Source organism: Phacochoerus africanus, chromosome 7, assembly GCF_016906955.1.
Source record: "Phacochoerus africanus isolate WHEZ1 chromosome 7, ROS_Pafr_v1, whole genome shotgun sequence".
Classification (NCBI taxonomy): domain Eukaryota; kingdom Metazoa; phylum Chordata; class Mammalia; order Artiodactyla; family Suidae; genus Phacochoerus; species Phacochoerus africanus.
This window is the reverse complement of record NC_062550.1, coordinates 63195601-63213616: the sequence shown is the minus strand read 5'-3', so window position 1 is coordinate 63213616 and position 18016 is coordinate 63195601. Positions and strand designations below refer to the sequence as shown.

The following is an 18016-nucleotide window of genomic DNA, read 5'->3' as shown; positions in this document are numbered from 1 at the left end:
CAAGAAGACACTTGTTGACTTAGAAAAGGTGCACAACCTGGAAGTTGAGACTTCAGTTTTATTTGGGGTAAAATTAGGACTTAAGCCATGGACACAGCAACTCAGGTTGCCCTGAGAAACCGCTCCTTGGAGGCTAGGGCAGAGCTCGGATATGTAGGAGTTTTTGCAAAGGGCAGGGAGCAGGAACAAAAGAAGTCTGGGTGCACTGAAATCATTCATTTGATATGCACCTCAGCTATGAGGGGGGCAGTATCCTGAGTTTTCATAGCCCTTGGGGCTCATGCCTGGAGGTGGCTGCATTTGCAGCTGACTGTGAAATACGGCCCCAGAGAAGCAGAGGGAATAGTGTCAGCGTCTATGATGAAGGGGAGGGGAGGTACATGCAGCCAGGCACACATTGTACAAGTTCATTGCTGGTCTTGCAAAGGTTACTACTAGTCACAAAGAGCAGACATCACCATGAAGGAGTTTAATATTTTTCTTTTCTTTCTTTTTTTTTTTTTTAGGGCCACACCCACGGCATATGGAAGTTCCCAGGCTAGAGGTTGAATCAGAGCTACAGCTGCCAGCCTACACCACAGCCACAGCAACGCAGGATCCGAGGAGCATCTGTGACCTACACCGCAGCTCACGCCAATGCCAGATTCCCCAACCCACTGAGAGAGGCCTGGGATCAAACCTGTGTCCTCACAGATACAAGTTGGATTCATTTCCGCTGTGCCGCAATGGGAACTCTAGATTTTAGTGTTTTTCTAGATAGGAGGAGATGCAAGAATTGGGCACATAAAACCTTCTCCTAAAAATATCTAACTATCTAAAGACCTGTTCTTTCAGTTTTCCCAGAACACAGAGTCCCTCATTCCTGATCTCCACCCTGAGCTCTCTGCTCAGGAGGTGCTGCAGGTCAGCAGCTGTAGTGGCTTATGATTTAATCCATGTAGAGGCTGATGGCACGTGCCAAACTCCAGTTCACACACGTCAAAGCCTAGGGTGCCCTGAGGCATAAGGCCCCCAAACAAAAGTTCCCTTTGCCCCACGTGAAGCCTGTACCGCCCTTTAGTTTGAAATGGTCATGCTGGATTTACATAGAAGGCATGAAATTAAAGTTGGTGGATGAGCATCTGCGACAAATACATTGAGTGTGATTAAGATTAAAGAAGATTTTTTTGTTTATTATTCCACTGTAAGCTAAATTTTTTTGCCAAATGTTTTCCTTAAAATTAAAACTTAAGAAGTTCCTGTCGTGGCGCAGTGGTTAATGAATCCGACTAGGAACCATGAGGTTTCGGGTTCGATCCCTGGCCTTGCTCAGTGGGTTAAGGATCCAGCGTTGCTGGGAGCTGTGGTGTAGGTTGCAGACGCAGCTCGGACCCCACGTTGCTGTGGCTCTGGCGTAGGCCGGTGGCTACAGTTCTGATTGGACTTCCGGAAGCCTGGGAACTTCCATATGCCGAGGGAGTGCCCCTAGAAAAAGCAAAAAGATAAAAACAAAACAAAACAAAACAAGAAAACCCTTAAGAACAAGTAGTTTACCATGTACTAGAAATTGGAAGAGATAGTGTATCATCCACGTCATAAATATTTTAAAACCTGGATAATGATGTGATGGAAGACAGATTGAAAATTAAACTATTATTCCGCATGGAAAGACTTATAAAACATAAAGCTGAAGGATATTGAAATGAAATTCTTCAGCTTCTAGTATTTCTGTCCCTAATGACAAGGTGAAAGAGAAAATATATACACAGATTTTTCTCAAGAAGAGAAGTCGATCATTAAGTATTGAAGGCCGAGGTAGAAATTTGTATTCTGAAAGAACAAGTTAGCATTATCTGAAAATGTCCTCTATCAGAAATCTACTTGTCTTATAAGGTTTTAAAAGGGAACGAGAGATGAGCTTTTTATAAATAAAAATCTCTGGAATAAGACAACAGATTTTCCTAACTGGAAGGCCAAGATATTAAAGTGAAACATAAAAATAAACCTCCTGAATAACAGAATAAAATCTTACCTTGGAGGGCAGAGGGTGGTAGAATACAAATGGAGTATTTGTGATGGTCATAAGAGAATAGCTTCATGTAAATTTCTCTAAGAATCCTACTAATAGTCTTTGAAGCTATTGATAGAAAAAAAAAGGCAGGAAGGAAAGAGGGAGAGAGAAAGGAAGGAAGGAAGGAAAAAAAAGAAACCCACTACCACCACTGCCACAAAAAAATAACCCTGAGGTCTTTAAGATGAAAAAAAGAATTAAGAATAAATATGTCTACTGTCATGGAGGACTAACCCCACCCCACGTCCTCCCTCTAAGAAATCCTCCTTGGTTTTATTTTTAGGCTCTTTCAAAATTAGGGCAAGGGCCCTTTCTCAGCTAGACTGTACTTTGATGCTTTTGATCTTTCTTTAAAAAATCTTATGGCTGCACTCGTGGCATATGTAAGTTCCCAGGCCAGGGATTGAATCCAAGCTGCAGCTGCATTAACACCATGTCCTTTAACCCACTGTGCCGGGCCAGGGATGGAACCTGCACCTTGGCCGCTACAGTCAGATTCTTAAGCCAGAGTGCCATGGCAGGAATGCCAGTGCCTTTTGATTTGAGACAGAAATTTCAGACCCCAAGAGCAGAGGCCGTTGGAGGATTTCCCATTATCCTGGTGACCTTTGTGGCTCCTGTCCTCTGCCTGAGGATGTCTTCCTTAAAGTTTCCGGTGGTCCTGGTGACATTCCATGTGTAACTTCGCTCAGAGCGGGTACTATGGGCCCATGCAGCTATCCCATCCTATCCTCTGCTTCATTTGGGTCCTGAAGGGATGCGTTTATCTTCATCCTCTTAGAAACAGAGAAATGTACAAACAAGGTTTTTCCATAAAGAGGGGCTATTAGTGGTGAAGTTGTAAAAAATCCTGGCCCTTGTGTCAGATATACAGCCTGGCTACTGGGCAGAGGTTTATGAATCTCATTGCACCTTGTTCAAGAACAATAATTAGGGGTGTTCCCGTTGTGGCTCACTGGTTAACGAATCCGACTAGGAACCATGAGGTTGCGGGTTTGATCCCTGGCCTCGCTCAGTGGGTTAAGGATCCAACGTTGCCGTGAGCTGTGGTGTAATTTGCAGATGCGGCTTGGATCCCGAGCGTTGCTGTGGCTCTGGTGTAGGCCGGTGGCTACAGCACTGATTAGACCCGTAGCCTGGGAATCTCTATATGCTGCAGGAGCAGCCCTAGAAATGGCAAAAAAGAAAAGAAAAGGAAAAAATAATTAGAAACGGTCTGTTAATCCCATCTACTTCCCATGAGAAGAAAGAATCACCATGGGGCTGGATTAGGGTCTCTGGCTCCACATTGAGGTATCTGCAGGTCCTAGTTTGGGACTTAAAGGCTGGACTAGAGAGGAAGAAAGTAGCTTGGGGAAGAATCCAAGACAGGGCAGGAAGAAGAGATAATAATAGTGGAAAAACCTACTATTGAGAGGAGAACAAAACCTCATAGCCATCAAGCAGAGATACACAGAAAGAATGTTTAAGATTGCTGAAGGCTTTGGGGGCCAATACATTAATACCCTGCTTCCCCGCATAGCTCTGATTAAATGGAGAATAGACCAATGAGTTGGACAGATGGAGATAAAAATATCAGCTTCACTATTAAATGAAACCTAGACTAAATGACAGGGCTTAGATCTATGTCCCAAGGGGCTTGCAAATTCCCTCTTTGAATTGGAGAGGCTTAGTCTGGCAGAGCAGGAAAATGGCAGCTCCTTAAGCCACAGCAGAGTGGACCAAAACGCATGCTCTGAAAGCCAGAAGGTCACACCTAGTCTTTCCTACTTTGATCACGCCACAGCATTTAAACAACTGAGTAAACACTGCCCCTAGCCCCCCAAGTACTTTTTTTTGTTTGTTTTTTGTTTTGTCTTTTTGCCATTTCTTGGGCCACTCCTGCGGCATATGGAGGTTCCCAGGCTAGGAGTCTAATCGGAGCTGTAGCCACCGGCCTACGCCAGAGCCATAGCAACTCGGGATCAAGCCGCGTCTGTGATCTACACCACAGCTCACGGCAACGGCGGATCCTTAACCCACTGAGGCAGGCCAGGGATCGAACCCACAACCTCATGGTTCCTAGTTGGATTTGTTTCCGCTGTGTCACAACAGGAGCTCCAAGACTGGGTTTTGGATGAAGGTTGGAAATGGTCCAACGCCGTCAGTGTCTTCTCCTGACACTGATCAGATAAGTTCTCAGTAAATGGTAAACAAATGAACAGGCTGTGACGAGGGCTGAGAGGAAGGAGGGCTACACTAGCCTGGGTGGATCTGTCCTTAATTACACTGTCATTCTTAAATACACGTTCTAGCCAGAGACTTGCTAAAGAGACTTTGTTTCAATCTCAGGGCCTGGAAAGCATTTTATAGTGGAGACTAGACTTGTCTAGAAAAGTGGTCTAGAAAGCTCATTTTTTTTTTTCTTTTGGCTGCGCCTATGGGATGTGGAAGTTCTGGGGCCAGGGATTGAACCCAAGCCACAGCAGTGACAATGCTGGAGATCCTTAACCGCTAGACCACTAGGAAACTCCCTAGAAAGTTCTATAGACCGGAAGTCTACATGATTCTAAGCTGGATGAGCCCTTGTGTTTTGTTAGAGGATGCTCTGGGAATAAGAAACCTGCTTGTCTTTGTGATAAACTGTGCGGCTCCTGGTGGTAGAGTGAGATTCTCTGTGATGAGACATGAATATGCCCCTTGAACTTGCCCTTTTTGGAACTTCCTGATCCAAATGCAAGGCTGGAGTTCCTGTTGTGGCTCAGTGGAAACGGATCTGACTAGTATCCATGGGAATTTGGGCTTGATCCCTGGCCTCGCTCAGTGGGTTGGGGATCTGGGGTTGCCCTGAGCCGAGGTGTAGGTTGTAGATGTGGCTTGAATCTCGAGTTGCTGTGGCTGTGGCATAGACTGGCAGGCAGCTGTGGCTCCAATTTGAGCCTTAGCTTGGGAAACTCCATATGCCCCAGGTTCAGCCCTAAAAAGGAAAAAAAAAAAAAAGAATATATACATACATATATATATATATATATATATATATGTATGTATGTATAACTGAATCACTTCGCTGTAACACAACATTGAAAATAAACTATATTCCTATTTAAAAAAAAATCTCAGAGCATTCCCATTGTGGTGCAGTGGAAAGGAATCCGACTAGTATGCATAAGGATGCAGGTTCGATGCCTGGCCTCGCTCAGTGTGTAGGGGATCCAGCATTGCTGTGGTTGTGGCGGAGGCCGGCAGCTGTAGATCTGGTTCAACCCCTAGCCTGGGATCTTCCATGTGCCTTGGGTGTGGCCTTAAAAACAACAACAACAACAACAAAAACTCCAAGTGTCCTACATGGGCTCATGAACCAATTTGATTATCTGATACTTACTGTTCCCTAGAAACTGTGGCCACTTCTGCTGGTCCTGGCCCTCCCACTTGCTTTCACCCCTTCCCCTTGGCATGAGTACTGTGTCCGTGGCGGCTGCCACCTCTCCATCTTGGCACCACTGGAACTTCCAATGCTCACGGCCACTTCTGCCTTCTTTCAAATACTGTTACTTTTCCCTGTGCCTCCCACCAGTCAATGCCACTTCATATTTTAGTGCTTTTAGGAGGTCAAAGCTGTTCAGTGCAATGGGAAGACCATCTCAGTCTTCTTGTGTTACATTTTATTAAAAAAAAAAAAACAAAGGCTATGCTGCCTATTCTTCAAGGTCAAAGGCAGTATTTTCATTAAACAATCTTTGTACTTTTACCAGGTGAGTCAACCGGGGCAAGGTGATTGCTATCATCAACAACCTCAAAAGTTCATTGATTTTAAAGAACTGGAATTCATTCATTTCTGCTCCAATCACAGCCAAGGTGAGGGTGGGCATAAGCAGCCCTGAGACCCTATTCCTCCAGGGCATTCGGAGACCCAGCTCCTTCTGCCTTGGGCTTCCTGTCTCTAGGGCCTTGGAGGCCCCTACTGGCTCATCTGCATCACCTGATCACAGAGGAAGTTTTGTGGGCCAGTCCTGGAGGTGGTCTATGTGACTTCTGCCCACATTTATTTGGCCAGAACTCAGACAAATATGTGTGCCAGGAAGGTAGGGGCCCAGGAAGAAAAGGAAACAGTTCGGTGAGCTCCATTTCCCCGGTTTCTGCTATGCTACTCACCCCTTTCTTTACAGGATACAGACCTGAGTTCTAGGGTGTGGTCAGGGCGTTCAGGCTCTGTTTCCGCAGAACTGCCCGTCTCTTCTAGTGATGAAATCTTTGCTCCTGAGCTGAGCTTCTTGTCCTGAATTAGAACTTGCCACGATGTGTCAGGTTAAGCTCTCCCAGGAGGCACCTCCTGCACAGGTGGCCATTCCCACACCCCTTGGCAAGGGCTGGTCAAGTCTGCACTCACTGGCAGACCCCCCTTGGACTTAGAGTAGTATGGTCTACTACAGGGGTGCCAAAGAGAAAGAATTGGGAAGCACTACATATGAAATCAAAAAAGCAAAAAGAAACCATGGTAGCTGGTTTACAGTGTTCTGTTAATTTTCTACTGTACTGCATGATGATAATGTGTTGAATTGCATTCATTGATTTTTTTCCAATGTTAAATAAACATTGCCTTTCTGGGGTAAAAACTTCATTTCCTCATAAATAAAAAAGAAAATATGGTAGCAAACAGCAAGGAATAGCAGGGAGAGCAGGGAGATGGAGAAAAGCAAAAGAGGTTCTCAGCAAAGATTTGGGGGTGAGAGGCAAGTGTCAAGGACCCTATGACATCAGCCCTGCTTTTTTTTTTTTTTGCTTTTTAGGGCCGAACCCAAGGCATGTGGAAGGTCTAAGGTCTCAGGTTAGGGATCAAATTGGAGCTACAGCTGCCAGCCTGCACCACAGCTGCAGCAACCAGGACCTGAGCCGCATCTGCGGTCTACACCGCAGCTTGTGGCTATAACCCACTGAGCAAGGTCAGGGATCAAACTCACATCCTCATGAACACCAGTGAGGTTCTTAACCTGCTGAGCCACCACAGGAACTCCTATTCTTTTCTTATATTCTTTTTCACTATGGTTTATCACAGGATATTGAATACAGTTCTCTGTGCTATACTGTATTATCTTGTTGTTTATCCCCTCTCTGTCTAACAGTTTCCACCTGCTAACCCCAACCTCGTAGTCCATCCTTCTCCCTGCCCCCACCCCTTGGCAACCACAAGTCTGTTCTCTATGTCTGTGAATCTGTTTCTGTTTTGTGGATAGGTTCATTTGTGCCATGTTTTAGATTCCACATATAAGTGATAGCATATGGTGTTTGTTGTTCTCTTCCTGACTTAGTTCACTTAGGATGATAATCTCTAGATCCATCCACGTTGCCACAAATGGCATTATTTTGTTGCCCAGGATCATACAGGAACCCTATCCTTAGTTTTCTGAGGAAACCCCATACTGTTTTCCATAGTGGTTATACCAACTTACATTCCCACCAACAGTGTAGGGGGGGTTCCCTTTTGTCCACATTCTGTACTTGGAGTTTTGGGCAGTTCTTGGGATACCACAAAGGTAATAAGAACCAGCAAATACGGGTTCCTGCTGCAAGGTATTGGAACCACGGAAGGTTGAAGGAAAATACTTCCACTGCAGATTCAAAATAGTGAGACTAGAAGAGGCTCTTCTGGCTTCAGTTGTGACCTTCAGAAATAGTATTTCTTCTCTTCATAGTAGGTATACAGCAGTCAGGCAGGGTGGGCTATCCGAAGGCTTGCCTCTCCAGGTCCCTGGTTTCACTCCTCCGGGAGGTAAGCCAAGTTGGGAAGTCAGGATACCAGGGTGATTGCATGTTCCAGGGCACCTTCAGCAGGTGTCTGGCCAGCAAAAGCACTCTGGTCCAATCAGCCAGGTGACTAGAGAGGAACTCACATGTTTTCTTTAAGTAAAAGGCAAGGATCCCAATTCATTTGGTGGCTGCTTTGAATTTTATTCTTTAGTTGAAGAAAAGTAGAGTAAATGTGAGAACCACTGTTCTTAGCTGTGGTTCCTCTGTTACAATGGAAAAAATTGTGGAGGGAATGAGGGTGACTTCCTGAGGGGGCAAGAGTGTCAAAGAGGAGAAAGGTTAGGGAGCTGCAAGGGGTTCCTTGACGTCTGCTTCTCCCTGAAGATCATTTGGGCAAAGCTGGGATGATGATGAGGAGAGGATAAATGCCATAAAGATTAGCCATAGGGGAGTTCCTGTTGTGGCTCAATGGTTAACGAACCCAACTAGTAACCATGAGGTTGTGGGTTCGATCCCTGGCCCCGCTCAGTGGGTTAAGGATCCGGCGTTGCCATGAGTTGTGGTGTAGCTCACAGACATGGCTCAGATCTGACATTCCTATGGCTTCGGTGTAGGCTGGTGCCTGCAGCTCCAATTAGACCCCTAGCCTGGGAACTTCCACGTACCACAAGTGTGGCCCTAAAAAAAAAAAAAGAGAGAGAGATTAAGCAGAAAATGCCAGGGGGCTAGAGATGCCATGTCTATGGGATGCGTATACACTCAAACACATTTATGTCCCCACACATCAGTATGTGTATTCACAAAGGCGCTTCTGGTGATGATACAATTTGAAGCAAAGTGCTTTTTGTTTTTGGCTGCCCTGTGGCCTATGATGTTCCTGGGCCAGGGATCAGATCTAAGCTGCAGTTTTGACCTACGTTTCAGCAGTGGCAATGCCAGATCCTTTAACCCACTATGCCAGGTGGAGGATTGAACCTGCATCCAAGTGCTCCAGAGACACCACCAATCCCACAGAGGGAACTCCAAAGCAAAGTTTTTTGTTTGTTTGTTTGTTTGTTTCTTTTTACAGATGCACCTGTGGCATATGCAAGTTCCCTGGCTAGGGGTCATATCTGCCCACCTACACCGCAGCAACAGCAATGCAGTGTCTGAGCTGCATTTGCAACCTATGCCTCAGCTTGAGGCAATGCTGGATCCTTCACTCACTGAGTGAGGCCAGGGATTGAACTGACATCTTCACGAACACTATGTTGGGTTCTTAACCCCGAGCCACAAGGGGAACTCTGAAGTAAAGTTTTAATCAACCTTTGTACAATTTTATTTTACTTTCATTACAAAAGTAGGGACTTTTCACTAAGAAAAGTGGACAGATTTTCTCCTTTCCTTCTCTCCTGTATAACCTGGCTGTTTCAATCCACCAGCACCTCTCCAAGAAAAGCAAGTTCCTGTCTTGCTGCAGCAAAAACTGATCCTACTTACTTTAAAGGTTATTTTTCTGTCTTCATATCTCAAGAATGAGTTCCAGTTAGCTAATCTGATATTCGGCAAACCTCTACTCGTTTATTGTGACCTGTGATGTCGCTTCTCTTAGATGACCCACATAGATGTAAAATGTCTTTTTATTTATTTATTTATTTATTTATTTTTGTCTTTTTGCCATTTCTAGGGCTGCTCCAGTGGCATATGGAGGTTCCCAGGCTAGGGGTCGAATCGGAGCTGTAGCCACTGGCCTACGCCAGAGCCACAGCAACACGGGATCCGAGCCTCATCTGCAACCTACACCGCAGCTCTCGGCAATGCTGGATCCTTAACCCACTGAGCAAGGCTAGGGATCAAACCCACAACCTCATGGTTCCTAGTCGGATTCGTTAACCACTGAGCAACGATGGGAACTCCGTAAAATGTGTTTTTTAATCATACCTCCAGAGAAGTGGCAAACAGGAAAAAATTGCAGGTATTATAGGATCCTGAAAGAATAAATGAATTACTAACATAGTAAAGTATTATTAAATTTATTATTATTTTTAAAGTTTTCAAATTGTCCAAAGATTAACAAAGTATTAATAAAAAGAAGAGCCAGCACTTAGAGAACACTTACTAGATGCCAGGCACTGCTTTGCATGTGTCCATCTAATTCTCAGAACTACTCTGTGGAATAGGAACTGTTTCATCCCTAAACTGCAGATGAGGACATCCAGGCAGAGAGAGATTAAGCAAATGGCCCTAGATCAGGCATCTAGGAAATGGTTGAGCCTCGATTTGAACTCATGTGGCTTGGCTCCAGAATCTGTGCTCTGTTGGAGTTAGGGCCATTTTTGCATGGGGAAAAGGGTGGTGGGGGTGGCTGTGAGAATCTTTGGGTTTACACCCCCCCCCCAGATGGTCCTATGACAGTGTCTCATGAGAATGTGGCAGTCCAAGTGAGAGGTATCTGAGAGCTTTTGTTTGACCCTAGGAAGTCACATCATCTTTACAGATGTTTTCTCTTCAGTAAAACAAGGAGCCTCTAAGGTTAAGTTCTAAGATAAATAATATCTTCAGCATTCCCGAACTAAAATGCTGATCTCCTGGTGCCTGTAGAGAAGAAGCAGGTCTGTTCTTGCCTCCTTAGACCCTCCAAGCTAGAAGCTGCCGAGCAGGGTGCCGAGTGGATACCTGGAAAGAACTGGTAACAAGAGATGAAGCTTAGAGCTCCAGGAAATCTCGACTTTTTCCTAAGAAACAGAAAAACACTCTTACTGGGTGCCTACGGATTATATAATTTCACCCTCACAGTACGCTTGTGAAGTAGGTGGCACTGTCGCCATTTAAAAAATGAAGCTGAAGCTTAGTCATACCAAGTGACTTGCCCGAGATGGCCCAGCTAGCGAGGGATGCAGGCAGGCAAGATTCAAATCTCGTCTGTCTGACTCCAAAGCCCACATGGATTTCACAATCTGCGCCTCCTTTACTATTTATCTCATTCCATTCTCATTGCAACCCTATGGGTGTATTATGTCCCCATTTCACTGAGCAGGGCAGTGAGGCTCAGAGCGGCGAAGATATCCGCTTAGAAAGGGGTCTGTCCCCTAGGAGGCGGGCGTAGAGCGGGAGGAGCACGCACGTGGGCGCGGATTCCGCAGCCAGTAATCTCCTACTTGCCCTCCCTCACCACCCTGCTCCCACCTTTACAGGTCCGGGCCCCCGCGCACCCGAGCTCGGAACTACACTTCCCGGCAGGACGCGAGCGCGCGCACGCGCACCGGGGCCTCCGCCATGGCGACCGTGCTGTCTAGAGCGCTCAAGCTGCCGGGTAAGAAGCCGCAGCCTCGCGACCACCTAGCCCCCGCTGGGCCTGGGGAGGTGGGGAGGAGAGGCTCCGGGGGCGAAGCCGATCGGGTCCTGGCCCGAACCCGGAAGGAGGTGCGAGATCGCGGAGGCGAGGCGGTGCAACCCCCGGGGGCTGGGGTCCACGCTTCACCAGGGGCACATGGGGCCCTCGGCGGGTCGGGGGTCACCAGCGCGGGGCGAGCCTGGGAGAGATGGAGGAAGGGACTCTGGAGGCGCGCGGGGATGGTGGCCCCGCACTGCGGTGGCGGCTAATGTCGGAGCGCGCATCGTCGCCGCTGTCCCCAGGGAAGGGCTGTGAGGTTAGCATCCTTTTCCGAGCGCCGCGAAGGATGTGCCATAGGGTCTCCAGCTCCTTCTACTTTGGGCGGGACTTGGGCGAGGGCAGGGGGAGGTATGATGGCGAGTGACCCTCTGGAGCAGCCTCTCCACTTAATGACAGCTTGATGCTGTCATGAGGTAGGTGGGACAGGTATTTCCCCTTCTTGGGAAAGAAAAAATGAGCACAACATTACAAATCAGTTATACTTTAATTTAAAAAAAGAAAATAAAAAAAATGAGTTATTTGGCAAATTGGCTTGTCTAGGCTCACTCAAGTAGTGTTGGAAAAGCCTGAACTTGATCGCCGGGGTGGGGGTGAAGGTCTTCTGTCTCTAGATCCTGGGATTTTGGTTCCACTTGGTCAGCTTCTGGCTCTTGAATCTGAGCCTTTATGAGGGAAATGATTTGGCACCTGCAAGTTGCAGATAATGGATGGAATATTCTTTAAGGAGGAACTAGTGGTAATGGCAACTTCCAGAGCTAATTCAGTACTTTGGGCAGCAGCTCCAGGTTTTTTGTTTTTGTTTTTCCTCTTAAACCTCCAGAATGGGACTGTGCTGTTAGAAACTTGTTATTTTTAATGGAAGTCTATTTATTCTGCCCAAGTAAATGTTAGATGCTAAGACTTTTTAAAAAAAAAATTATGGTTTTACCTAAATAAATTTTAAATATTAAGCTGTAAACATTCATTGGCTGATAAACTTAAGGTGTGAATGGGAAAAGCAGCTGCTTTCAGGCATAGTTAGAAAGGGCTAGTTGGGTGTCTGGCTGGTATCCAGCATAAGGCTGCAGGGGAATTACAGGGTCCTTGTTTTAAAGGAGCTTCCAGTCTGCTACATCTGTGTCACGTATGACACTGGGTTAAATATGAGTTTGCATTTCTGTGCCCAGATTTCATGACTTCAGACACTTTCCACATGGGCTCATTAGAATAACAGGACTGTTGATATTATCTATCTTGGAAAGCATATGTAACATTGGAATGAAGTAGGGGACATATCCCTTTACCTGCAGGAATAACTTTGAAGAGAGTTGCCTTGTGTAATCTTAAAATTTACGATGATAACCTCCCAAGGGGATGACATGTCAGGCATATTTAGCTTAATTAATTTATTTTTTTCCTTCAGATTCCTTGCTCCCTCCTTATCACCCCCACCCACCCAGCATGGGTATTTGTTATTCCCAGGGAATGCAACAAACAAACAAACAAACAACAACAACAACAACAAATCAACCCTTGCTTTTAAAATTCTTGAGCTCTTTTGCATGCTGAGGCTTTGGCATTATTACTCCCGGAGTATTCATTCAGTTGCAGTAACTCGGTCAGCTGACAGGGCAGGGAAGCATGGCCTGTCTTGGTCGGGTCTTGTTTAGACACAGCCCTGAGCACCCTGGTGCGTTTGATACTTTTAGGCCTGGATAAAGGCCATTTGATACTTTTAGGCCCCATACAAAGGCCATGTGTTCTTTTATGTGATGTGGGGTGTTTTGGGGGGGGGGGGGTTGTGGTTGTCGGGTTTTTTTTGCTTGTGCTTTTGCTTTTCTCCCTCCACCCCAAATACAATTTTTAGCTTTCCTATAAGGTAGAAGTTGCTTTCTTACAGCTCTTTTTGGATACCCTGTAATTGGGTTTGTGAGGCTGCTAGCCTGTTTGCGCTGCTGTATCATGTTACCTTACGTAACACCCTCCCTTTTTTCTTTTTTTAAATTGAGGTATAATTGAGGTATAACATTGTATTAGTTTCAGGTGCACAACCTAATGACTTGATAGTTGTAGATATTGCAAAATGATCACCGCAATGACATCCTCACTATTTTTATGTGTAAGGAAGTAAAATTGAATGGTGATGAAGAGTATGAAACAGACTTGGGTTAAACCTACTTTCTATCAGATTACCTACTTATTCTCTCTCTCTCTCTCTTTTTTTGGGTCTTTTTTAGGGGGACACCTGTGGCATATGGAAGGTCCCAGGCTAGGGGTCTTATTGAAGCTGTAGCTGCTGGCCTACGCCACAGCCACAGCAACACCAGATCCGAGCTGCGTCTGCAACCTGCACCACAGCTCACAGCAACACCGGGATCCTTAACCCACTGAGCAAGGCCAGGGATTGAACCTGCATCCCCATGGATGTTAGATTTGTTTCCACTGAGCCACGATGCGAACTCCCTAGTTTACATATTCCCTTTAAGCTGGTTTCTTCATAGGTAATAATAATGTTTTGGAACATTCACTCTATGCCACACACTAGGGTTATTTTGTATAATGAAAGAGATGGATGGGAGTTCCCGTTGTGGCTCAGTGGTTAACGAATCCGACTAGGAACCATGAGGTTTCGGGTTCGATCCCTGGCCTTGCTCAGCGGGTTAAGGATCTGGTGTTGCCGAGAGCTGTGGTGTAGGTTGCAGATGTGGCTCGGATCCCGCGTTGCTGTGGCTCTGGTGTAGGCCGGCGGCTACAGCTCCTATTCAACCCCTAACCTGGGAACCTCCATATGCCGCAGGAGCGGCCCAAGAAATGGCAAAAAGACAAAAAAAAAAAAAAAGAGATGGATGTCCTTATGTTGACCTTTGACACATGTTAATCATTCAGTAAGTGTCAAGTCATTATTATCATCATTATTAGCACTGTGATCATTTATGAAGGGGGTACCTGTAGGAAGCCCTGACATAATAGTGTGCTCATGACAGACATCCATCAACCTAGTGAAGAAAGAAGGGTTGCTGGGGGTGTCTTTCAGTGTCATACCCCGCCACCAAGCTCCAGATGGACGGATGTTTGGCCCGCACTCATAGAGGGAGGTTAATTAGTAACAGAAGGGCAATGTGACGATTATAAAGCGGCTAGAGGGATGACTTATCGCTTAAGAATATATATATTTTTAGTCTCTTTAAAAGTTTAAAGGTCAAACACTGAAGGGACTATCCAAGCGCAGTGTTATTGTAATGGTTTGTTTTACTATGTGTAAGTGAGAATGATTCTGTGCCCCTGGATAAACTATAATTCATGGCGAGAATTATGTACCTTTGGTTGCCGTAGCGTGTATAGGATAGTCTACAGCATAGCGCATGTCATAGAAAGTAGATGCCATAGTGTATTTTCCTGAAAACATTTGGAGACGGCAGGGTTGCAGCTCTTTCCTGTTGATGTTTTCCTTGGTACCGTTTAACCCAAATCCTAGTCTTCCCAGGGGGAAGAGTGACAGCTGTGGAAGGCTTGTTTATATGGACAATAATATTCTGATTATATTCAGAAATCAGTGTCCTTTCCTTATTCTTTGAAAACCTTTCTTTGACCAAAAATGTGGGCGGTGGCTGCATTCAGCAGGAAAGAGGGTGGTAAAATTCCCTGGGCCTTGAAGCATGGATTTGATATCTACTCTTCAGCCCGAGTATGACTTTAGGCAGGTTGCTGTACTTTTTACATTCCACTCTTTCTGTAAATAGACAGGAAAAAATATTTGCTTAGGACTTCTCTAATTAAAACTTGCGGTCTGTAACAATTAAGCTGAGGTTTGTCTTCGAAGTATTTGGAAAAATATACATTCATAATGTAAAAGTCAATATTTACCTTTTTCAAGAGTTTGGATAAGGACTGGTCCGAATGGTCTGTGATCCCTTAAAGAAGGACTGTGAGAGGCCCTGTGTTCTTGCTCGCTTGCCTCGATATTGCAGATATGTCGGGTCTGGGTCAATTCTTGGACTTTGCAGGCCCATCTTCTTTCTCTGAAGGTTTTTACTTCTTTTATTTTTATTTTTTGCTTTTTATGGCTGCCGCTGCAACATATGAAGTTCCCAGGCTAGGAGTCGAATTGGAGCTACAGCTGCTGGCCTACACCACAGCCATAGCAACATAGGATCTGAGTCACGTCTGCAACATACACCACAGCTCATGGCCACACTGGACACTCAGCCCACAGAGCGAGGCCAGGGATTGAACCAGCCTAGTATCCTATCATGGATACTAGTCGGGTTTGTTTTCACTGAGCCACAACAGGAACTTCTGGTTTTTCCATAATGCCGAACTGTGGGGAAGGCAGCCTGATTTTTGCTCCCATTATTAGTGACTTGATTCTTCTTCCCTTGGCCTGGCGGCTCGTACGATTCTTCCCCTGTCCTTGAAGTTCAGTGCCTTTGCTAGGATGTATTTCCGTATTGATTATTCTGTGTCAGATTTTCTTGGGACTCCATGGACCTTATATTCTGCAGGTTTAGGTCTTGCTTGATTGTAGGGACCTTTTTGCATTTTTTTTTTTTTTTTTTTTTAGGGCTGTACTCACAGCATATGGAAGTTCCCAGGCGAGGAGTCTAATCAGAGCTGTAGATGCCAGCTTATGCCACAGCAATGAGGAATCTGAGCCACGTCTCTGACCTACAATACAGCTCACACAGCAACGCTAGATCCCTGACCCACTGAACGAGACCGGGGGTCAAACCTACATCCTCATGGATACTAGTGGGATTGGTTTCTGCTGCGCCACAATGGGAACTCCTCGGCATATCTTTTAAATGTCTTTTTTTTTTTTTTGTCTTTTCTACGGCCATACCTGCACCATATGGAGGTTCCCAGGCTAGGGGTCTAATCAGAGCTGTTGCTGCCAGCCTACGCCAGAGCCACAGCAACATGAGATCCGAGCCACGTCTGCGACCTACACAGCAGCTCACAGCAATGCTGGATCCTTAACCCACTGATCAGACCCGCAACCTTATGGTTCCTAATCGGATTTGTTAACCATTGAGCCACGATGGGAACTCCTAAATGTCATTTTTGATTCCGTTTTCTCTTCTGTTCTCTTCTGCAGTTATGCAAATATTGGATTACTTTTGTTCTTTATATCCATCTGTTTCTTTCTCATCCTTTTAAAAAAAACCTTGATCTTTTCCTTGGGAGGCACAGAGATGGTCAGTACAGACATCAAGCCAGACTGCCTGGATTTGAATCCTTGTACTGTCACTTAACTTGCTGTTTAACCAGTTACTTAAACTTCCAAATGTCTGTTTTCCCGTTTCCTCATCTTTAAAATGGAGATAATAACATGTCTACCTCGAGGAGTTGCCATGGCGATTTACTGACATAGACAGTAAAAGAGGCTCAAAACCAACCCCCAGCCATAGTTGTTACCTCCATTTCATCCTGCTCGATGTTCAGTTTATCCTTTACAACTCTGACACTGTTTTCAACCATGTCTGTTTTTTTTGCTGATCTCAATAAGGATACCTTTTCTTTTTTCTTTTCTTTTCTTTTTCTTTCTTTCTTTTTTTTTTTTTTTGTCTTTTTGTCTTTTTAGGGCTGCACCCTCGGCATATGGAAGTTCCCAGGCTAGGGGTCTAATTGGAGCTGTAACCACCAGCCACAGCCACGCCAGATCCGAGCCATGTCTGCAACCCACACCACAGCTCATAGCAACACTGGATTCTTAACCCACTGAGCGAGGCCAAGGATCGAACCTGCAACTGCACGGTTCCTAGTCAGATTCGTTTCCGCTGCACCTTGTGCACCTTTTATCTTTTCTTAAAAATTGTGTTATTATTTTCTTCCATGGTTTTCCTGCCCCCCCCTTGTTTATGTTTCATCTTCTCGAGTGGATTGTCATTTCTTCTTAGAAATATTGTATTTTTCCTATGAGCCCGTATTTCAGAGAAGGCTATTTCTTGAATTTCGTGGATCCCAGAGGGAAGTATCTGTTCCTTATTTCTTCTCTTTCATGGCATAGTATGTCCAGCATTGGTTCTGTAGCTGATTTTGTTTGCCATGTTTTGTAATTTCTTTCTTGAATGTTTGTAGAACTTGGCGGTATCTTGTGGACTGAGTACTAATGCTAGCTCCATTCTGATTTTTATTCATATTTAAATGGACGGTTGCTTTACAGCCAGCTCTTGGCTGACGCTGACCAGTCAGTTCTGGGATCTCATCAGCGCTGTCAACTCAGATTCCTTTCCTACCAGCTCTTCCTTTCTGGAAGTTTCTTTCCTGGCTGGTGTTTGTCACAGGCCTTAGAGTGCTGATTTGGTCTTTTCCCCTCTTTGTTTCTTGTGCCAGTTATCAATTTATTACCCCTGAGCTCCATCCACATACATTTCTTTTTTCTTTTTTTTTGTCTTTTTGCTATTTCTTTGGGCCGCTCCCGTGGCATATGGAGGTTCCCAGGCTAGGGGTCGAATTGGAGCTGCAGCCACCAGCCTACACCAGAGCCACAGCAACGCTGGATCCGAGCCACGTCTGCAAGCTACACCACAGCTCACGGCAACGCCAGATTGTTAACCCACTGAGCAAGGCCAGGGACCGAACCCGCAACCTCATGGTTCCTAGTCGGATTCGTTAACCACTGCGCCACAACGGGAACTCCCACATACATTTCTGTTGCCCGATTTGTGAGAGTAGGTCTGGATCCTTTATAGGAACCAAGGTTGTCCTTACTTGGGATACAATCTCTGCGTCTTAGGACACCTTTTAGATTTTTCTTCCCAGATTTATATTTACTCTCCTGTCACTGTTAGATAATTCTTTATATTAAACTGTCCTCTTTGAATTACGGTCTGGTTTCTGTCTCCTGATAGGACCCACACTGTCTAAAACATCCACCTCTTGAGAACTGT

The 18016-nt window shown here is 45.4% G+C and overlaps 1 protein-coding gene across 2 annotated transcripts in view; it reads left to right on the top strand.

The window, feature by feature from the left end:
* The first annotated feature begins 11012 nt into the window (after positions 1 to 11012).
* FAM234B (family with sequence similarity 234 member B) overlaps positions 11013 to 18016 on the top strand; it is a 38742-nt gene continuing 31738 nt past the window's right edge. The window contains exon 1 of one of the 2 annotated variants that reach the window (XM_047787505.1): positions 11013 to 11066. In XM_047787505.1, the coding sequence (XP_047643461.1) occupies positions 11030 to 11066 (37 nt within the window). In that variant the 5' untranslated portion in view covers positions 11013 to 11029. The remainder of the gene's footprint in view (positions 11067 to 18016) is intronic. The other variant, XM_047787506.1, reaches the window with a different exon arrangement.